This window comes from Amphibalanus amphitrite, unplaced genomic scaffold, assembly GCF_019059575.1.
Source record: "Amphibalanus amphitrite isolate SeventyFive unplaced genomic scaffold, NRLGWU_Aamphi_draft 000402F_arrow, whole genome shotgun sequence".
Classification (NCBI taxonomy): domain Eukaryota; kingdom Metazoa; phylum Arthropoda; class Thecostraca; order Balanomorpha; family Balanidae; genus Amphibalanus; species Amphibalanus amphitrite.
The window spans coordinates 347,137-370,687 of NW_024881896.1; the positions used below are offsets into that span (position 1 = coordinate 347,137).

The 23,551-nt window shown below is 52.2% G+C and overlaps 1 protein-coding gene across 3 annotated transcripts in view; it reads right to left on the reverse strand.

The window, feature by feature from the left end:
• LOC122390599 (CLIP-associating protein 1-B-like) overlaps nucleotides 1-23,551 on the reverse strand; it is an 89,338-nt gene that overhangs the window by 47,033 nt on the left and 18,754 nt on the right. For all 3 annotated transcript variants that reach the window (XM_043383715.1, XM_043383713.1, XM_043383714.1), the window contains exons 3-4: nucleotides 4,097-4,202; nucleotides 2,433-2,601 (exon numbers count right to left, since the gene is read on the reverse strand). In XM_043383715.1, coding sequence (XP_043239650.1) covers nucleotides 2,433-2,601; nucleotides 4,097-4,202 — 275 coding nt within the window. The remainder of the gene's footprint in view (nucleotides 1-2,432; nucleotides 2,602-4,096; nucleotides 4,203-23,551) is intronic.

Sequence of the window (23,551 nt, forward strand, 5' to 3'; positions counted from 1 at the left end):
AAAATTATTACATTTTATTTAGTATTTACTGTCTCTTTATTTCCTAACCGGTGATTAACCTCTGAATTGTAAAACTTTAGCTGTTGTGTAAAATAATATTATCAGAATGGCACATTAATATGCATTATACAACGGTGTTTTCGCAACAAGTTCGCAATAACTACGGCTGCAATAATTTAGTCGCTGTAACATTCTTTGCAATCAGCTGTTGGTGACGCTTCTGACGCATGTTTCCAAAAATGCGTGGTTCATTGGTTAGTTGGTTTTTGCTGGGCTTTTGCATGATTTGTTTTATGTGTAGATCGACTGGATACGCATTATTCACCGTGTCACTATTTATTTTTAACTGAAAATCGCATATCTTTTTATATCAACATTCATTTTGATAACAGTATCATTCCAATCCAGAAGCCTAGCATTGAGAGGAACCAGAGTGAAATTTTGATCCTCAGCCAATGCTGAAGGGTAAGGTGAGAGAAAGATTTTACTGAATTCTTTTCAGAAAGGAATTTCAAATGTATTGATGCATTATTCGTTTTCCATTATCCAGTGTGCACTTCCTGAGGACTTAGCATAGCAATTTCAAGTCCTTACTATTTGTTTGGCTGTCTTTTTCTGCACAACAATGAAGCAAGTAAGGTTTATATAGCTCTAGCATTGACCCAGCTGTATTTTTTCCTTGCAAAGGCAGGTTTTTAAAATTGCGGGTTTTTTGCGGGTTCGGCTCAGCCAAAATCAGCTTGCGGGTAGTTGTGGTTGGGCAAGGGGTAGCTGCGGGGCGGGGCGGGTAATGAAATTGCAAATTTGGTGCATCTCTACACCGCACCGACCCATCCCGTACAGGGACGGCACGGCACGGCACGTCCGGGCCGCGGCTATCCGCCCCGCATAGTGTCCGTCCCCGCAACAGCCAGCGAGGCACAGAGAGGGGAGAGCAGTGACAGTGGCCAGAGTTACGTCATAGGTCGGCGTATGTCAGTTCGGGATACGAATACTTTTCAGAGGTGCATTTTCTTTTTGAAACTCCTCTTTGTCGGGGTTATTTGCCAGAAGCGACTCTAGCGCCTGCGATCTGTAAACCAGCCAGCCAGACCACACAAGCGACAAGCGCTCGCCTGTCCGTCCGTCCGTCTACCGGACGCCATTTCACGCCCGGGGCCGGCGGAGTCGCCCACGGGAACCCGTCGGCCCGCTCCCAGATCCCATCAGCTCCCGTTACGCCGTCTGCTCGCGGCGCCGGCCGAGAGCTGCGCTCTGACGCCGGTCGGTGAAACCGCCGCCGCCGCGCACCCCGCGTGCATCCCAATCGGACGGAACGCCGACCGGATCGGGCCCGCTCCCAAAACGGCATGAGAGCGCCCGGTGGCACCACGAGACGGCCGGCCGGCCGGCCGGAGGAGCGGGCGGGCACTCCACACCGGGCGGCCACCAACATAAACAGACGGGACAGCCGCGGGGACGGAGGTCGCCACTCGGCGGCGGAGAGGTGTCGCAAGCGGTCCCACGGCGGCGCCGGGGCCGACGGCAGTCAGCGCGGCGGCGACGGAGCGGGGCGGAGGGAGCGCCGACGGGCTGAGGGTTTATTTGAGTGGGACAAACAGGTCGACACCTCGGGAGTTGGCAGTGACGGATAGCGACTGTCGCTGGGAGCAACCGCTGCTCACCGGCGCCGTATCACACCACCAATACAGCCCTGCTTCCGTCTCTATATCGGCACATATTTTTCTATGCCGACAAGATTATCAGCTTCGAACTACAAGGTTCACTTAACCCACCGCTCGCTTCCATTTCGTCTTACGTTTTCACCCACCACCGTTCGTTTCTGGCTCGCCTCAGCTAGCCGACAGTTCCCACCTCGCCTCACCCGTTACCGCCCGTTCCCAGCCGCCCTCCAGACTCGGCCGGCGGAGCGAGCCGCGCCAGTCCGTGTCCGGCGGTCGACAGCGGTGACTCATCTGAGCGGCCGGGAGGGCTGCCGACCCGCCCCACCGGCCGACCGACCCAGCGCGCCCCGCCCGAGCCCGGTGTACCGGTCTGGCCGGTAAAGGTGCTCCTCATCAGACACCTCCCATGCGCGGCGGGAGGCTCGCCCAGCCAGCGCAGCAGTGTCTGCCGACCCACACCCCAGCAGAGGGGTTACGGAGGCCGGGGCACCCCTTCCCTGCCCACACCGCAGGCAGTAAACGGTTGCCTAGCAACTGCGCCACAACGCTTCTGGCCTTCCACTGGGACCTAGTACTACAGATGGGAATAGAAACATTTCTTTTTTATCTATCTGTGTATTTTTATACCGCCGAGCCGATGGCGTTCTGATAGCCTACCCAGGAGCGACACCTCACGCCGCACAAGCCTCCCAGCATTTCCAAGGCATATCCCCACACCCCGAATAAGACCGTGACCATGCCGCACGGATCGTCCGCTCGAGTACTTACTCTGCCAGGGCGTTCTGCAGGAGCACCATCACCTCTTCCCGCACCTTGGCCAGCTTGTGCGAGAAGGCCGGCGTCAGCTTCTCAAACATCAGCTGCGGCGACATCGTGTGCAGCATCAGCATGATGAGCAGGATGTGCGCCTTGTCCCGCACACTCTCCTTGGAGTCGCCTGCGGCGGGTCACAGACGATTAATATCCGTGGGGAGAGGTCGGGTCAGCGGGGCGAGTCGGACAGGTAGGGACAGACTGAGCCATGACGTGATATTGAGTACGACAGGACACCGATCGCTCCTGACGGTGCAGCGCCCGTTAGTCACACGGTAGTTGTAGGACGGTGATAGCGACCAGTCTGGGTGGAGACCGGCCGTACACAGTCGGTAGCAGCCGGTCAGACCAGGGTGAGTCACCGCGCCCGACTACAGCACACACGCGACAGCTGCCGACAGGCCAACCGGTCTGCCAGCGAACTACCGCCGGCTGGCGCCAGCAGCTACTGCACAGACTGCGCGGCTTGGACCAATACCCAGGCGACCATATCAACAGGCGGGACTACCGTTCACAGATACCCGATCAGCCGGATATCGTTCTCACACAGAACGACACCACTCACAGACAGGAGTAACAGCCGCCGAGCGGTCTGAGTAGCAAGCTAATGGGCCAAGTCACCAGCTCCGCCCCCTCAATCACCAGCCAACAGCGCGGGGGTAACGGACCACGGCTGAGTGCACATGCACTGATCCCTGGACGGCACCGCCGACAGAGCGACTGGCAGCGTTACACGCACCGCCAGCCGCAACGCGTGCTGTAATACAAACATACAACTGACCCGAGGTAATTTGGACGAGCCTCACATAGTTCAACCAAGCAACTGCACACCGTTATTCTGCACACAAACCACCCACACCCGGGCTGTAAATGAAATCATCATCTGTACAAAAACGAGCCTTGAGCTGGCGTGAAGCTGGCAGCTAGGTGTTTAGAGAGCTAACGAGCCAAAACAGACAGGTGGCGAGGCGTGTCCTTCGCTCGCGTTCTGCGTGCACTTTGTGGCGTCCGTGTGACGAATGACCGTGTTTGTGGTGATACGCCGGAGGCAGCACGTCATCAATCGTCGGCTGTTGATAACTGGGCTGAGAGCGGCACCGCTCCGCTAACGAGGAATGGACGGACAGAGACCGGTTGGCGCAACTCGCGGCCAAGGCCAGCACACATCAGCACAGTGCGTTACAGCACGGGACACGGTCAGGACAGACAGACGGGCACATACAGACACCCTCAGTATGGACTGAGCCCGGGAAGACCACCGGCCTCCAGCCACGGCGGACCACACGACACGGCGCCGACCGTGAGGTCAAGGTCACCCAAATACAGAGCGAACACGGTCCATGCCCGACAGGACATTTATCTTCCCCGCCGTACAGAGGAGACCATTCGTCTGGGACCACACACAATCCACACGGCGAGACAAAGACGGCAGTTCGCACACATTTCCCAACAGTGCCCCAGTTTCACTCTCCGCAGCGAGCTATTTGCCATTCAAAAACACACAGGCAATGGCAGCATACCGCCCTCAACATTACCGACAGGCTCGCATCCAGCTGTCACCGCCATGCCACATACCATCACGTCACGTCAGACCAATCACACCCCCTCACGCTTCGTACCTAGCCTGTCGACGGCGTCGGGCAGCACGGCGTTGACGTACGGCCGGAAGTCGGCTTTCATCCTCTTCACCAACAGACCCATGATCTCCAGACCATTCTGAGATACCTGCGGCACAAGAGAAGTACAGGTTCAATGGTCGGACGATGACAGGGTAATGCAGTTTATGCGGCTTAAGGCCAGACCGATTGGCATTCATGCGAGGCAAAACAGTAGCGCTGCATTCACCGCTGTTGTTGATTCACTGAGCGGCGACTTTCATGTTTATGACAAACATATCCGGCAGGTTCCGGCGATCAGCGAGCAACAATGCATCGGCCACATATAAGGAGTTTGGTGAAATGCTGGCTGGGGATATTGCCATACGGGACACAGTGCTAGCCAGTGCTTTGTTACGAACGCCGCTATTTGATACCATCGTCAAAAGCAGCGAGTGAAAACGCTCCATTGATGTAAAAGAGTCGTCAATGGCGACATTCCGATGTCCCACTCACGATCACGACCTGATTCGTGATCAGAACCGTTTCACCGAAATCGTTAGACATCAGCATGGATCACCCTCCCCCTCCCACCCAGTCCAATTCTACCTCCTGGCGTCCACAGCGAGAGGCCAGTCATGTTCCAGCATCAAAATAGCCGGTCACGTGCCGCCTGGCCACACCGGCCGCGGGACCACACCGACCGGCCACCGTGCGGCTCCCAGCAGCAGCGGCCGAGAGGAGCGGCCGCCCACGCCACCCGCCGTGTCAGTGCGCCGGCCGTGTGTGCGGCCGCGCACCGACCGCCGCTCCATACACGGTGGAAATCCGTCCGCGGCGGCACGGGCCGTCAGCGGCGGCCCCTATCACCCCGACATCGGGCCGGCCGGAGGGCCCAGCGCAGAATGCCGATGGCCCGGTGCGTTTCAGAGCGGAGTGTTTCACCCGGTCCCCTGAGCGGCCGCCGATGTCGCCCGCTCCGGAATCAAACATGAGCTCGTCTCACTCGGCCCGTGTGCGCTGGACACGGAGCAGTCGGCGCACGGACAGACGTCCGGCGGCGCTCCTCTGCAGAACCGGTTCGCCGTCCGTGAGCGCCTATACCCGGATAAAAGCATGTCGGCAAAACTGAACAATCGATAGATCATCGGTGAATAAATCGCCGCGCGGCCCATTGGCTATCCGATCACGGCGGCTTTCAACGGCACCATCTCGACGGACCCTTTTCGGGAGGTAATGACATTGTCCGCCTGCGCTCTAAAGTGCCACAGTTCAGTGGTAACATCGCGAGCTGACGCTCCCTGCCGGACCCGCTTGCCGCCTGCTGGCTCACATTGGCGCGGCAGTAGCCCTTCCAGTCAGTTCTATTATCCTGACCCGAGTTAATTATGTCATAAATAACGGGCATAGCGTTCCAAAGCCTGCGACTTCCAAACTCATTGTAGCATACGCATTCATTTCCAACCACGGCTTACTACGAGTACTGACCTCGTGATTTGTCAACAGAACACGTACAGACCATTATGTTTTAATAAGACGCTTTATTTCAGCCAGTCTGAGAAAAAAACTTAGTTTCTGAGCGAGAACGATAGGTACAGTGCACAACACTGTCACCTGGTTTAGCATCACAACAACAAAGTAACATGTAACGACCTAATTCTGTAGCAATGCAGCGCTGTCGTTGACACGCAAGGACATGACGAATCGCATGTCGCCTGATACACTGCAACACGCCAGATACCTATCACAGCTAGGCAACGATTTCAAACAAAGGAACTCTAGGAATTGGCGACAGACTGCCGGCCGTCGCCGGCCGGCAGTCAACTGCTCCACATGAGCCCGGTCCACGGTAACATCCATCCCTGAGAGCGCAGCATGCGGACCGCAGCTCGATATCGGCCCCGTTCCAGGGACAGACCTGGGTCACCGTCCGTCCAGGGTAGTCTCTGACTCCGGTGACGTCAACAGTGACTCATCGCACGCGTCAGCTGCAGCAGAGACCTTATTAGTACTGCGTGAGGCGATCCCACGCTCACTCCGATACATCGTCGCCCAGCCTCGAAACGGTTTTTCCAATCTTCAGCAACCGCAGAGCACATTCTCTCATCATCAGCAAGTAACTGGAACGTCAAATTGGGCTGTGCGAAGTCGATCGCCCCGCCATGCCCTCTGATGGACCATCCAATCCTGCATCCAAGCTCCACCCCTTCCCCGCCACCAATGTAGAGGTGTCAATTTCAGAAATTTCTTGTCCGATGTCCGTCCAATGTCCAAAATCCTAGCTCACTTTTGTCCGAAAAATGTCCAAAGCATGGATTTGTCCGAAAACTGTCCGAAAGCTGGATATGGAAAGAGAGGATGGTAGAATTGATCATATTAGGTTTATGTTTGTATGTACCACATGATAACTAGAATAACAGATATCCGCCACCTGGTTTTGAGTGCAACATATTGCAAACTAAAAATGTTGAAGCTGTATCATATGCAATAGGGAATGGGCATTTGGGTAATATGCCTAATCTGATATACAACACAAGCAGCATATTGAGACAAGCCTATTCTGCTTCCAAATGTGCTACAGCCTACAACTTGAACTGAAGCTGAGTAGCAGGAATAATGCAAAACATTGCATTATCCCTTCAACTTGCGTTCTCAAAAAGGTATTGACTTCTTGCCACACCCCTTTGACACTAAGCCACCTGATGATAAAGTTATACAGCAATAATGCAAGAAGCTAGTCACTTACAATAATGATGCATATCTTTATCTTATATCACACTGGCTGAGATGTAAAGTTTGAGCTTCTTGCAAAAGAAAAATTGAAATAGGTAATGTGAGAAGAACATGTGAGATAGGTACATCTGGAAGAAACGTGCTCTTCACTGAGCCACACATCTCTAAATCCAAAAGAATAAGCGATCACAAAAAAAATTACTTGCTATGATTTAACACAAATTCACTGAAATTCACAAGCAAAAATAAATTGTTTTCCTTCTTGGTAGAATGAAAACACATTTCATGCTACCATTCTCGGTAGCATGGAACATGGTATCCGGCTTTGAGTCGATGATGTGAAAGTAAATCAATAATATGACGTCACTATCATTTAATTTGTCCTTTTGAAGTGCATTTACCATTAGTTGTTTAATTTAAATTCAACTTGTATTGCAAAGTAATATATTTTTCAAAAATTATTCAATTCTAAAGCAAAATGACTGTATTTATTGTTTTAGACGTCATTTTTTGTCTCCTCCGATTCTCATCGGGGGGCCATCTTTCCTTAAAGGGACCCTCCCACCTTAACATTAGTTTTGAGTTGAGATAGCCAAGTTTGCGGCCAGGCTCAGAAACCACCATTTATCCTGGTCGCAACCCCCGCAGCTTTATGGTGTTCAAGAAATTTCTTCCCTTTACTTGCAGGGTGGGACCAGCGTGGTCTACGGGAATCTGATGACGTCATCAGGCTTTCGAACGTCCGTTAAATGTTTGACTAAAACGTTTTGTAGCATGCGGTGGTATATGCTGCGTTGCGCGCAACAAATGCCGCACTTTTAACCCGCGCCCCGTTGGGCTCTGCCGAGCAACGCGCCCCGTTGGGGGGGGGGGGCATTTTGGCCCCCCCCCCTAAGATCTCGAGAACAACGCAACCTAGCGACAAGCGGCAAACGGTGTTGGATGCATATTTACGTCTGGACAACGAGTTGCGTTGGAGAGGCCGGAAATAGTGGCGATTTCAGGACCGCAAGAATGGACCGTCATTGGAATGATTCTTTTTGAAACCGTGCACTGTTTTCGGCCGGAATTTAATAGTTACTGCAAAATATTTTCTAATTACGTTTCCATCAAGAATGAATGCCATCAGGGCTAAATTTGTACTACTTTTGCATTTTGTCAAGAAGCATATAGTGCTGATATATTGCAGTTTTTGCGCGTTTGTTACAAAATATAAAGCGAATAAGCGTCAGTGTTATTCAGTATATAGGGCCTTGGTTATTCATCAGTGCCAGAAGTCTTGAGAGGGGAAGCTATGCTAATTGCTCTTGTCCATCCACTAGAAGTCTAGAAGTTATTAAATATTTTGCTTTGTGTATTCCAAAAGGAGTGGGAACTATTTTATTTGTGCCTTCATGTCAGAATTGCATGTGGATCATTAAATTTTCAAGGCAGTTTACAAACAAGCATTTGGTCTTTCTCGTATATAAGCAGTGGCTAAGAAGAAAAGGTTGATCAATCCTGAAGTTCAGTCATCGTACCTCAACTTGGCAGCAAGATCCCCAAGGACAGAGGTTATATTGTATACCTGTCCTGTAAATCAAAGCATTTTGTGCCTGCAAAGGCTTAAGCTATTTGTGGTGTGTTCGGAGTGAGGCTATATGGCCTGTTTTGTTGTATGTTTATGTGGAGATTGAATATAACTGTGACCCTTTGCTTGTTTGTATACTTACTATGGTCAAACAGGGAACAGCACATTCACATAACATAATCACCTAGCACCTAACTCATAGCTGTACCCTGCAGGATCTGTACTTGTTCAATGTTCATGTCTCAAGCATTACCAAAGCAGTAGCTTAGTAATCATTTGCCACATTTTCTGAGCATCTAACATGACATACAGCAGTGCAGAGCAGCTTCAGAGAAGAAACACTTTAAATGCACAGACTCACACCAGCCACCCAATGAGCCAGTTCCTCAGTTGACTGTTTCCCTGGATGCAGCTTGGCAAGGTGAGCTAACTATAGGCAAGTTGAAGGTTAGCAGGTAAGATTAAGTTAGGATGAGTACCTACCTATAACTGGGTGCTTCTGCTATGCAGGCCTTGGGTAAGGCTGCAAATATGTGTGATGATTGAGGTTAGGTCAGCTGTCAGGTTATTCAGGTATGCTCATTGCACAGGTCACATTTTATGGACACTTGGCAAATTGAAAAACTAGCATAACCTAATCTAAGCTAACCCGACTAAACCTACACAACTGCTGACTATAGAAACTAAGCACCTACCTACTTGTGCCTACATCTCATACCATGTCAAAACTCAAAGTAGAGTTCCTTGGTGGAAGATTACCCTCAGTACTTTTTATCCCAGCCCTGTGAAGAAAACTAATACTTCTAAGCTCTGAGTCACTGCTGGCCATCCACAGGAAGAAACGCTGAGACTGAGAGCTTTGCCATTGTATATTGGACCAACAATCATGAATCACTATCATGAATGACTATGAACACATCGTATGATCACATCGTTGCATGGATTGTCACATTGACAATTTTATAACAATCCTTTTTTCAAGAAATGCAGTAATGATTAACATCAAAATCAACATAAAGTGGATTTGGTGATCCAAGCTTTCTCCTCCAGTTGCAGTAGCAATGGAATGATCGCATGTTTCATTTGCCAGACACTAAGTACCTGATGCACATTACAATCTCATATGATCTCATATGATCTCATATGATCTATGATCATATGATCTGCACAGCATCTAAGCATAGTAAAGCTGCCAAAGTCCATTCATTCTAGATTTTTAACTTGATAGTTAGCACTAATTTATCTTGCTGTTGTAAGTCATCATTCAATATTCATACCAATACATCAATATGCGCTCATCACTCATCAGTCAACATTTTCTGGCATGATCCTGCTCAGCGTGCTCTTCAGTATTGCTCCAAGATCTGCAATATTATAGCTTGTTTTCGGCCAATAAGCTCTTTTAATTTTGCTTTTTTTTTTGCTGATATATGAGCCCGATCAACTTGCGTTTATCAACCAAAATTTAATAACTTCAAGTTCAACTTGATATTGATGTTGCTCAGGAGTCAGGACCTCTGTCAGCCTCCTGGATAGTTCGGATTGTTTTCAGTCACATGCTTCTTAAATATGATATAAGTCAATCTTAATGGATCCAAAACATCCAACAAAACGACGTACAAGAGCACGGAAACCACCAGATATTAAAAAGCGCCTTGGAACAGAGGACGCCGGTGAAAACAGGGCGCCGGAGGGCATATTAGTCACGTGACATTTGGAACTTCTCCCCCTTCCGTGGGCCTTCTACATGCTCAACGTCACGTGGGAATTTCACGAACCTTGATCAAATCGCCCCAGGCGCCCTGTTTTCACCGTCGTCCGGAACAGAGCCAAGTGGTCGTCCTCCATTTGTTTGTTTACAATGATTGTAGTGCTTATGTATTTTTAGGACTCTGAAGGTCGGCTTATAAAAAATGAAACGTTTTTTCAAAAGTTGTAAGGCAAGTAATATTTATCTGAAAGAACTAAAATATTCAAAAGCCAAACACTATGAAATACATGAATCGGAACGAAAAAGTAACCCAAAAATCCAGCCTAATCACCGGCTCCTAAAACTGCAACAAAATCAGCACTTTTCCCCGCAACTCGTTGTCCAGACGTAAATATGCGTGTTGGATAGCCCTATCAGGGAACTACCTTGTGACCCAATTTAATTGACCCAGGTCAAACCGATGACGTCACAGGTCAGGTCAAAGGTCCAATTTTCACCATTTACAGGCATTTCAAGAAATGCGTTGTAAAATCGAGTAAAATGCATTTCATTGAAAATCATCGATTGGGAAATGTTCTTCAAACACATATTTTGCTATCTGAGGTCACTGATACCAGGTCAGGTCACAGAGGTCAGGTCACTGGGGGGTCACAATATGAAAATGTCGTGTGATACATGTTTTATGGCCCATTTTACATGACAAATGCGATTATGTGGGTCAGGCAGCTTTTGGGGCCAGCTTAGGTCACGTTTTGGTCAATGTCAGGTCAAGGTCAGGTCAAGGTCAGGTCAAATTAGGTCAAATTTCAAAGTTAATATTTTTGCATAAAATGGGTATCGAATCGATGCAGCTCGTCACGGGGAGTTCAATGGTGGTCTTTGTTTTGCCGTACGTTGTTTAGAATCGCTAAAAATTGAGTTGAAAAATTTGACGTCATCATTTTTGAACAGTTTTTCGCTATAACTTGGCCAAAAAACAAGATATCGATCTGAAATTTGGTATGTATATAGAAGAGCACAGGGACTATCACATATATTCCGGTTTTTTCGAAATTCGGAAAAATTTTGGATTTTTTTTTTAGTTTTTCTAAAAAAATCACTTTTTTGAATTTTTTTGGGGTCTAAAACCCAAAATTTTGAAAATCTGAGATAGCAGTTTTGTAGCGCCGCTTTTTGTCTACTAGACCATATAAAGAACTTTGAAATTGCTTGATAACTGTAGATTTGGTGAGCGTTTCAAGATTGCATGTTTTTTGCTCATTTTTGCTCGAACATGACCTCAGTTTGACCTCAATAACTCCTGACCTAAGGTGACCTAAGACTTGAAATTTGGTGTGAAGGTGTCAAATTGATGCCCGGGAAGGTACTGAAAATTTGGCGAGGCAAATCTATTTTTGGATTCCCTTCTTTACTGCTTTGGTGTCTAGTGCTTCCCACACGTCAATGATTGTACATCATATTCATAACTGTGTTATCTCATGATGGGCTTGCTGACAACAAAGTCACCTACTCGCTATTGCCATTTGTAAACACATTTTCAAATTTAGAGTTAAAAGTTGGCACAGTATAGGTAGGTATGTACGGTTCTCCAGGGTATTAGTCGTTGGTCGCTCGGCGAGCGGGAGGGCAACCAGTTCCGCCCCTGTATCGCGTGACCCCTTGCTCCGCCCAGTTACGCACGAGCGTACTCCACGCCGCGTAGTAGCGTGGGGAGGGGAGGGTTAGAATGGTGGCATGTGTAGAGGCTAGAACCGGTTTCCACCGCCATGCCACCGCCCAGCGACATGGAGCGGGGTCAGTGACCAGGGCGCAGGGAAAGGTCAGAGGTCAACTATAACGTAGAACTTTGTGTCTCCCTCCCCTCCGCGTGTAACGACCGCACGACAGCGGCCGGACGCCGATCAGGCTTGACATGTCAAGGTCACCCGCAGTTAACGGGCTCAGAGGGTTGGTCGAGTGCGCGTCCGTGGCCGACGACAGTCTCGACCATGTGCTATGGTGCCGATAGACTAGCGTGGGTAATAAGTTTTTGTTCAGTGCATATGACTGCTGGGGTGTGTCATCTTGATATGATGCTTTGTAACATGTATGATAGGCTTAAAACCTCGCTGGCAGTGGCGGAGAGGAGAGGGGGGAGGGTGGGGAGGCGGGTGCCGCCTCCACATGTTTATTTTTGTTGATAGCTGCGAGAGCTGAAATTTGGCAAGCCTGACCTTTGATTCAAGCTGAATTTTTATGACAGCAGCTGTATTTTCACCCTCGCCCATATTGGTGTTTTGTCAGCGTCTATCGTAAAGGGGGGGGAGGAGGGTCCGTTGGACCCCTTTGCCGTTCAGCCCCTAATCGAGCTAGAGCTTCGCGGAAAAAGAGCGTGTTGCCCGTGACGAGAGGAGGCCGATGATACCCAATTTTAAGGTCCTAGGTCATTGGTTGACAGGTCAATATAACTCAAAAGTCGGAGAATCGGGACCTGTTAAAGCTTCGTAAAGTGAAGCTGTTATAGGGTTTTGCGGGGTGCTGATCACGAAATTCAAGTCAGTTTTGATCACAGATGATGTTTTTGTGCATTTAGGCCAGGTCGGGCCAGGTCAGGTCAGGTCACATGTTACGAGGGAACCAAAACTACTTCTTAAATGTTCAAACGGTTTCTAAATGCGAAATCAACTCCGAAATCTACCCTAGAAACATGTAGAACTCGAAAGAGTGAACAAAGGTCATCAAAGGTCAGTGACCTGACTGACCTTCAGGTGACCTTGATACCCACTAGAATCCATGGGATCTACCTTTCACATGTTTGATCGCTTAAAGCCACAAAAAGACAATAAAACGCGCTCTACTCGAAATACGCCAAAACGCGATTCCGGCCAAACATGGTCTCGGAAAACAGGTCACAAGTCAAAGGTCTTTTGAGTCAGGGTCATGCAAATTATAGGGTAGGCGATATATTGATTAACTCGAGGGCACTGAAAGTTTCGTCGCAATCAGCCGCTTTTTGCGCGAGTTATTTGCGAAAAACTGAGGGTAGGAGGTCTGTTCGACACCCTCCTACAAGTGCGAAGGTTAAGGTCAGGCCGTTGACCAATGACGTCAAAAGTGAACCTCTGTAAGGTCCTAAAATGTCGCGACGTCGCAGCACCTTTCGTGCCAGGGGACTTTTCAACGGGGAATGAAGCTTATATGATCTAGTACTATCTCCCAGAGGCCTCACAACTTGTATGCAGCTATCTCGTATTTTCTTAAGAGTCACCTGAAGTCAGGTCGGTCACGCGGGTCACGCAACCTCTCGGTCACGCAACACAAAATATGAAAACTGTTATTTTGGCGCCGGGAACCATCTAAAGCTGTCTCAAGCGCAGGAATTCGCGATTTTATACAATATTTGCAAGCCCCAGCATTCACTTTTCCATTCTTAAAGTTAGGCGACTTCATTGATGACGTCACTAAGGTCACAGGAGATTTCACCAAAAAGTCCCGATCAAATTGAGCTAGCGAGTCGGGAAGCCACCAGTGGACTTGTAAGGACTAGTGGTGTCAGTTCAAGAAAATCAATGTCCAATGTCCGTCCGATGTCCAAAGCTTACGTCGACTGTAGTCCAAAAATGTCCAAGCCAACCATGTGTCCAAAGATGTCCGAAATCTGCGCAATGGTTTACAGTCAACATTGTTATCTAATTTGCTTTTAATGCACTTCTACGAGCTCAAAAGTGTTAATCATATCGAAAGCTGAGCTTTCTATTCGCCAATCAATGTTGAACACGATTACTTTATAAAAATACTGAGGTGAGGCAAGTGACGTCCAAAGTTGTCCAAAGCTTGCTGTCATTTGTCCAACCAAATTCCGAATTGGACATTGGACAAAATCGGAATTCCGAAGATTCAAGTTCCGATTGACACCACTAGTAAGGACCTACCGAATCGAAGAAGCGATATGACCTTCTTGAGCCAGCCTCGTGGCCTGAGTGGCTCTGCCCTGACATGACCTGAGGTAAACACCTTAAATTGACCTCAACAAAAACAAAGCGTATAGACGCGCTTGAGCATGCAAAACTCGATGGTGCCATTATCTTGGCTCTGTAACCACTTATGATGAAGTTGTTTACCAAAAACCGATCCCGCGACTTGGAGCACTTATACTGACCTCAGTCTATCGGTGAACTTGAGACATTCAACTCGGGTACCAGTTGCTGCATCTCATACGACGCACGCGCTCAGTTTTATCCGCAATGCGCTAGCTCAATTAGGGGCAAAAAGACTGAGAGGGGTCGTAATCGCCCCCTTCCCCCCTCGGCCGGGGTATATGCAGAAAACCCAAAATTCCGTTGAGGGTTAAGCACTGAAGTGATATATTATGATGCGAGAAGGTATAGGTCAAAACAAGTATGCACACGAGCGGATGTGAATAAAACTGTGTTTGAGGTATGCCTTTTTATTATACATTCGATTTGCTTTAGTTATTGGTAAGAACAGATACAACCAAGAAGAGCGCCCCTGAAGAAAAAATGGCGCACCGGACGGGTGCGATTTTAAGGTCTAAGGTCAGTCGGGGACCTCTAAGTTCGGATCAAGCGCTGCATGTTAGGGTTAAAAAAATGGGGGCAAAAAAGCATCCCGATTTTGGCAGCATCGTCATGCTTTGTCACGACACTCATCCACTCCCTCGGCCGAGATATATTAGCTCCTTTTTGTATGAGTTCTGGCATAATCCCGCACATTATGCTGCATGTTGTTTGCCATGAAAAAAGCATGTTCAGCTACGTTCTACGCAGTACGCACTAACCTAACCACCATCCCATCATCCACCACTAGCCACCATCCCGTTCTGTGATCCCTTCCACCCCACACGAATCAGCCGAGTTACTAGTCAGTCGGGCTAGCGCCATCCTCCCCTCGCTTCCTGACTGCACAGCGCTAAAACCCAGAGCCAGACTTCCCGAGCGCGACCTCTGACCCCACGCGGTCCGAAGGGTCGGCCGATGCCTAAGGGCGCGCCGCGCGCCGGACTCCCGGATAGCCTCTGCCGAGTCTCCCTTCCATACACCGTTTACTACGCGCTCGATTCATTCATGATTTTGTGTTTCCGCGTCCCTCTCGCTAGGTGGCACCATGGATGTCATAGGCGATCCCAGGAAGATTGCGGCCAGAATACCCCAAACGGCAGAAAATGAGGTTTTTGGTGAATATCTCGGAAAGTATTTGGCATAAAACGATGCAATTTCACAGTCTCGTGGTAAATGTGCATACACATAATTCGGGTTGATACTTATGCATTTGAACATTATATAGGACCAGATATTTCCGAAAAAGCAAAACCAACAAGACTTTTACTGGAGAACCGTACCTTATTTGACTCAGAGCTACCCGCTACATGCAATCACGTTAATGTTCATCTTGCACTATAATTATGAATGATGTATGAAAAACCTATCCTCTGCCAATTTTGATGACATGTTTTGCAATTTGCATATTGATAATGGAAATAAGTTTGAACTTTAACTTTTTTAAGAAATTTGTGAATTTCAACTAGTTTTCCGAATATGTCCGATGTGTTTGTCACTTGTCCGTCCGATTTCCGAATCGGAATTCGGAAATTTTCGGAATTCCAAAATTTTCGGTTCCGATTGACACCTCTACACCAATGCACCTGACCAGAGTCCGGCGCCCCACGCCCCTTGTGCCGCCTCGGGGCGTGGCCGCGGCTCGGCGCTGTCTGTTGTTTGGGGGAGGCGGCGTGGTGAGTCAGCCGCGGGGCACCTCACCGCCACCGGCCCCGGCCCAGCCCGGCTGGGTCAGCTGAAGCATCGATCGGCGGCGCGGCGCGGCGGGCCGTTACGGGCCGGGACCACGTGCCGCCCAGACAGCGGGCGGGGCGGCGGCGGCGGGGTGGGGGCGGGGGCGGCAGATCCCCCAGGATCGGTCCGGCCCGACCGACAGATCTGCCACATTACTGGGTAAATACCGCAGCGCCACATGGAGCAGATCTGCCACAATTGTGGACAAACACCGCGGCAGCCCCGTCTGACGTCACAAGGGTCGTGGTGCTGCCGGGTCTACCAATGAATATGGACCGGAAAACAAATAGAAAAACATGTTCATTAGGAAAGCTATATTACCTACTTTTCCGACTAAATATCTTTTGCATTCAAACGTTCGATTGATATTGTTCTGAGCAGTAGATTAAAATAAATAGATCACCAAGGACACTCAAAGTCAAAAACCTTGCAAAGCCTTAAGTAGGTACTCATGCCTCAAGAGCCACTGAAGAACCCAAACTACATATTTATACAGATCGATAGTCGATAACTTCTGATAAAGACCATAGACCCGAGAGAAAATACAAACATCATTCTAATGCAAAGATACCAGCTGCCTTTCGCATTTCCCCAACAATTCGTGGTTAACTCGTCCGCACTTAGTGCAAAAACCAGCTTCATTCATCACTCCAGCCTTTCCTGTCTATTCCGCGAGCCATTAGCTAATGACTGGCCACTGTTGACACACTCAAACAGCGTGTTCGGCGGCGACAGCGGGACGACCGATGAGGCCCGACATCGCCTGCAGCGGCGACCACGCGTAGGGCCTCCGCGCACCTAACTCAACAAAGCATATTCATACGAGTTCAGTGAATCTTTCGGGCTGGTATACGCTGAATACAATTACTGATTCTTTCGTCGAGTAGGTAGGTACCTAACCAGTCACTGAACTGAGCTTGTTCACAAGCTTTTCGTACCTGAATTCAAAGTCTAAAAAAGTAGCCTTTACCCCATCCGATGCTCCCAAGCTGAACATAATAAGGTGTGTGTGTGGGGGGGGGGGGGGGGGGGCAGAAAAGGCGGCACTCCACCGATTTCACAGCGCTTGACATCACGCGCGGGCACACCGGCCCCAGCTCCACCATTCTCGCCGCAGGTCCACTAGCACTACCACTCCTTCCTCAGACCCAACAACACCCACCACTCCTTCACAGACCCGCGGTACGTGCCCCCAGCTGGCGGCCCCGCCAATCCCATCAATGCAGGAGCGATCGTGACGACGGAGATTCAGTCACTGATCAGCCGAATCTGGCCCTTCCCGTCAGTAGATGCGCAAGAGCCCTGCTGGAAAGTTGTTGACAAGTCGCTAGCAGTGAAGGGAATGTAGGCCTTCCTCGAAGACAGCTCGATGATATTCCAGTATGCACTACTTCGTTGTTCTAAATAGCCTTTCGAATAATAAGCTAGCAGAAAAGTGACGACCTTGAACATATCAAATCGGCTCCACACAATGTCTGCTGTAAGACGTCGCCCCAACTCCGACCTACCACCGTTACATGCTAACGTCGCTCGTTTAGCGCGACGTAATCAGCGCACATTGACTCTGGCCAACGTGACCCGCATACACGGTACTCATCGCGGAAGTTCTGCCTTTCCTTCAGATAGCGAGAAACTCGGGTACGACGAGGAAGTAGAATGAAAGAAAGAGCAGGCTTATACGAGTACGAAGTCTGGTGCTCTTCACTGTCACAAACCCTCAACGCTACAACGCCCCTCTAAAGTCACACACCTGCCAAACAAAACAGCCGCCGGATGCCATGCAGCGGACGACAGTTGGCAGGACACCAGCAGCACCGCCATTCAAACCGGCAGCGGGCGGCGGCACTCCCCTGCCGCCCACACCGGCCCGCGGCGACCCTGCAGCCAGCTCCTGACCTCACGCGCCGGACCGGAGCGGAACCGGCCGTCACCGAAGGTCAGGCGGCGTCGGAACCGGGCCGCGCCGCCGGCACCGCGCACACGGGCGGCCTTCGCAGCCGGCCGGCGGCGAGCGCGTGATGAGGCGAGGTCAGCCGGCACACCCACCGGTCACCGCCGCCGCTGACAGATCCCGTGGGAGGAGACCGCTACTGGGACAGAGCCCGCCGGCCCCAGCTCAGCACAGCTGACTGACTGGGGGAGGCGAGCCGACGAACGAGCAAGATGAGGTGCGCACAGGACAGGAAGGAATGTCTATTGTGTTTAACTGCTATCAACCGCCTTAAAAAGTAAAGGTCAGTAATAGCAAGAGTACAAAGCAGGATGATCTCCAAAATTCAGGAAAAAGACTTTCAAAAGTGGCATAAACATATACGAACATGGTGCACCTTGCGCCACTACAGTGATACAGAGAGGCGGTTTGATCAATGCCACAGCGGTCCCACTCCTCTCTATTTGAAGGCTCTTCCTGGCGGCGTCTTTCTCAACATGCATCACGCAACGTCGGGCGTGCGAAAAGGAGCGAGCCGCCCGCACGCCACCCGGCTCTACAGAATCTACCGTCCGAGGAGAGCGGCCCCGGCCTCTCCACCAGCGCCCTCGACCACTCTCCCGCTCACTTCCTCAGTGCAGGGAAATTGAGCCGTATCAGACGCCTCCCAGCGTGATGCACCGCGACTGTTGTCACAGGTCAAGGTAGAGGAGCGTGATAATACCACTTACCAGCCCGCCGAATATCGACGTAAATATGTATATAGATACGCTGGTGTTGAACGAGGGCTGATAACCGTGCTGATAACACTAACACTGATTTAGTGCAGGTTAATATGGCGTTAAGTGGCCACTTTCGAGCGGATCAGCAACAAGAGGCGCCAGGGAAATTTCGCCAACACCTAACCCGAACGACGAGGGTCAGGGGACTCTAATTGACACGACCGTGCACGCACGCAACCAGGTCAACAAGGCAACACAGACATCACGAAGACGCAGATACGTGTCGCGACATAGCCAGACTGTCAGTCCATCGACAGAGCAGTCCATCGCTAATCACCATGCCAGAATATCACACAGTTCAACACACCCATTCGTTCCGTGTTCCGTCAAAGGGCAACCAGCCAAAATGATCCGCCGCCGGGTCAGCTGACTATAAAACCCGCCTAATACTCCTGACTGAGTCGCCGGCTGATTCGGCGGTCGCTGTCCGGACTAACAAAGCGCCGATAGGGCGCCCCGTCGAGGTAGCTGCTGATTTAAACGGACCACCAGCGAGTGGACGGGTTGGCGCTGAATTGGCAAAAGGCGGCTCGGACGCCGCCGCCGGTCACCTCCGTCAGCGGCCGATCGACCACGCCGCGACGGAACTGGGCCGGTGTGTAATTCCGGGCGGGCCGAGTCGTAACGGGTCGGGTCAGCTGGCGACGCGGGCCCGATCAGTCTCCATTCGGCCCGCAGTGGACGGCCAATTTGGAGGGCAGCAGTGGAGGAGAACTGACGACCGCCGCGCTGGACAAGACCTGCATACGTTGGATGGAGCGAAACAGAGACGCAAGTTCATCAGGGTTCCCATATTATCGCGACAGAGCTGAAATTCGGGGACACGCCTGTGCGGTTAATGAGACAATAGCATAAGCGGAGTTTGATAAGCAGTTTGTGCTGCTGCGGAACTGCCCCTTTCCATACAATGGCTCAAGTTTCCTTGTAGCTACCGAATTTCTTTTTAACTGACTGACCTGTGGCAGAATACAGCCGTTGAGAGCCTCGTCTAATAATGCGTCTAAGCATTACAAAAAATATAACAAAAGATGAGCCGATAATGCAACGTGTAAAGAAAAAGCCGCAAACACAAACGAGCAAGGGTTAACGAGTACGTAGCACGGATTCGAAAGTAGCGAGTTTGCCGAAGACGCCTCCGCAGCGCAGCGCCTTGTGGTTAGCGTGCGGCCTTGCCTCGGTGGGTGGCCTCTGACCCGACACGGCCGGCCTTCGAGAGCCGCCCGCTCTCAGGGTGGAAACTGGAGCGGCCGACCGGGAGTCGGTACCCACACCGTCGGCGGCTCAGACGGCCGGCGGGCGGCGCCGACACCGAGCCGAGCCGATCGCGGTGGTACGTTCAGACGACCGCCGCGGGACGGCCGAGACTGGGGAGGTCAGCAACGCACAAGGCTGGGGAGGGAGGTCAGTGACGGCCGTGTCTGGAGAGAGGGTCAGTGGTGGTCATCGTGAGAGACCAGCACTCAGCAGTCAGCACCAGTCGTGGCTAGAGATGGGCTGAAGTGGTAAGGCCGAGACTAGTACGAAGGCCAGCGATCCAGGATGAGAAGCTAGGGACATAAACGTAACTGGCAATACGTGACAGGCATGGAGAACGATGCTGATGCGGGTGGATATATAGCCGAACGGCCATAAGCGATTCAGATGATGCTGACCAGTGCAACACCAGTTCGGTTCCAGTCGAACCGAGTGGGGTGCCGTGACTGGCGCTACTTGTGCGCAATCCCAGGGCGAAGCGGAGGTAGGCAGCGCTCGTGGCAAACAGGCTGGGCGTCACCGTGCCAGCACAGTGCCGGGTTTGGCGAGCCCGGTGCTTCCCACTGCTCTCCACCCATCCCCGCCTTCCTCTGGTAGTCTCGCCGGCAATCAATACACCACCGCCGACCATACAAGGACACGGCGAGTGCACGAAACAGCCCACCCCCTCCCGGCTGCACCCAGCATCAGTCGGAGCCTCGAGAGGCAGAGGCCACTCCACCTGGGAGGTGTTTGAAGTTTGAACAACACGCTTGAAACAGCTCAGCAGCGTTTGCGGACCTTATAGGATTGCCCGTGACATGCGGCGTAACAAAGCCACAAGCTGACTACATGGACACTTACGGAAAAGCTTAAGCTTCGTTAGTCTTAACAATGGAACCGATTTAAAGGGGGCGGGAGGTGGGATTCGAGTCGGCACTGGGTTTGTTTCACTGCCACGAGCTTTTCGAACATAAACAGGAAGCATGCATGTATCAAGTTTTCTTTCCCCACAACAGCCACCTCCGGGAATGTGCACTGCCGTCCATTTAAAAGTTCAGCGGGTGGCCAATTTCTGATGAATGGCCCATCCATTATCTGGGCGGCCATTCAGGCCGACACGGGTCCAGTCACAGGACGTGCGAGCCCCGCCCCCGCGGCGTCGGGCCGGCCGCCGCCCAGCAGCGCGGGGTGCTGGACCGGCTCTCCGGAGAGGCTAGTGCAGTCCCGCTCCACAGACCGGCCGGTCTGATAGCCTCCGCCTGTTACGTTACTGTCTGTTAAATGATAACGATATTTTGCTCGCCCCCTGCAGCACGCACCGCACACGACCGCGTCTCCGTCTCGACTGTATTTGCCTCGTCAGCACACGGGGATTCCAACTGAAGGGAAACTTTACGCTGAAGGGAAACCCTTACGACACACCTCCCCCAGTCCCCGTGTCATAAGTACACGTGCCCCACCGAACCCGCAGTCGGTTCGGCACACGGCGAGCTCGTTCACTACGGCGCGGTCCTGGTGCCGGTCCGGCGCAGCTAGAAGGCGGCGCCGGCTCGTCCGTCTGCTCGGCAGGTCGCTGGTCGGCTGAGCGGCAGGCGGCACGCGTCGGCGGCGACGGATCTCGGTCACCGGCAGACGGCGCAGCGACGATCAGCGGATGGTGGCGCCTCAGGTAGCGCCGGTTGCGCCACCAGATTCTCCCGCTCGGGACTTTGATGAGGTAGTCGCGGCGTTTTCCAATTCCCACGACGATGCCGGTCCGGTCCCACTGTCCGGTCTGCGGGTCCCGCACGTCCACGTGGTCGCCCATTGCGAGCGGCGCTAGTGGCCTGGCGGAGATGTCGTAGTCCCGCTTCGCTTTCTTTCGAAGGTCGGCTGCTCGGGCGTCGCACACGTCTGCCGCCTCTTGCCACTCCTTGGCAAACGTCCTGTGGTGGACGGGCAGAGCCGTGCGGATTGGGTGCCCGAACAGAGTCTGCGCTGGTGAGCGGCCGTCAGCGCGGGGCGTGTTTCGCAGCTCCAGTAAGGCTTACGTTACTGTCTGTTAAATGATAACGATATTTTGCTCGCCCCCTGCAGCACGCACCGCACACGACCGCGTCTCCGTCTCGACTGTATTTGCCTCGTCAGCACACGGGGATTCCAACTGAAGGGAAACTTTACGCTGAAGGGAAACCCTTACGACACACCGCCCACACCGAGCAGCCAGCAGTAAACACGGGCTCCGAACACTCCGTGGGAGAGAGCTCGGAATGAGCATTCCATGGAGAGGAGGGAGGTGGTCTAAGCAGTGACTGTCAGGCTGCATGGAAAGGAACAACGACCCAGACGTCATGAGCGCGTAAGAACACCGTATAAAGCGCACGTCACATGCCACTGTCCTCGGGACCCAGCTGGACAAGCCCGACCGCCCGGAATCGGTCGCAGCCCGCAGCGAGTCCGGCACCGATCGGCGCTGTCTCTAGCCCGACCGACGGAGACGCGGCGCGTTTTTGCTCGGCGGCTGGCGGTGGCGTGCCAGCCAGGCCAGACCGCCGGGGTCGCACCGGATGTCGCAGGGCCAATGGGAACAGGCGGAGACGGTCACGGCTAGACGGGGCCGGACCTGCTGGGGACGAGTGGGAGGGGCCAACTGCAGGCGCCAGGAGGAGGACTTAAGGACCCAGCTGGGACCGATGAGAGGAAATCATAACATCCGGAGGCTGGTGTTGCAATGGAGAGACCAGCTGCACACAGTCGTAAAAGCGACAATGAACTATAAATTAAGATAGACGGGAGAAAGGGGCGATGCGCATTGCACATACATTTGCATAATGGCAGACAACTATTGGCCTGAACGGTTCTTTTCCGGTCTTCTGCCATCCGTCATGCTGGCACCCATCCAGAGCCCAGCCAGAAGCCTATCTTCGTGAGTGGCCAGACGCCAGCGCTGCCGCCCCCGCTCCTTATACACAGGACCCGGTAGGTAGTCGGCACATCACCGTCCCGGGCGACACAAACCGGTCGAAGCGCACAAAAACAAGTGGGCCGGCGCGGCTGCTTCTCCCCGGGAGCTGCGGCGGCGCACAGGGCCGGCTCCGAGGCTCCCGGCGCGCCTGACAGGTCTGTCAGGCGCGCCGGGAGCCTCGGAGCCGGTGTGTCCGGACACACACCTGTGTGTCCGGGGTCGGCCCGGCCGACTCTGTCAACAGGAAGGCGTCAGCTGACCGTGGCAGCCCGCGGCAGGGGCGGCGCCAGGCAGCGGACCGTGGCAGCCCGCGGCAGGGGCGGCACCAGGCAGCGGACCTGGCGGCCGACTCGGCAGAGGCGCGCCGCCGAGCCGTCCCACAGTCCGATCTGTGTCCGATCGACCACCACTGGGCACGGGGCCAGCGGTATACCGGCAGAGGCTGCCCGGCCGCAGCCGACGCCCGGACCGCCTATCCAGTGACGACATAGCTCCAAAGAAGCAGCGAGAGCGGTCCTGACACCAACCATAGAGATAAACAGCCCTTAGAGGCAGCCGCAACTCCACCGGCAGATAGGCTGGTCAACTGCTGACAAGCCTGAGGCTGCAGCGGGCGGACACTAAACCGCCACGGCAGCTGACAAATACGATAAGTGAATCACATAGTACCAGAGCCCAGTGTTAGACGTTTACATCCTTCTACAAACGTGCGCTGGACCTGTCCGAACAGCAATATACATCACTATCAAATATTTGGAAACGCCTTTTGGCTGGTGCAAACTGA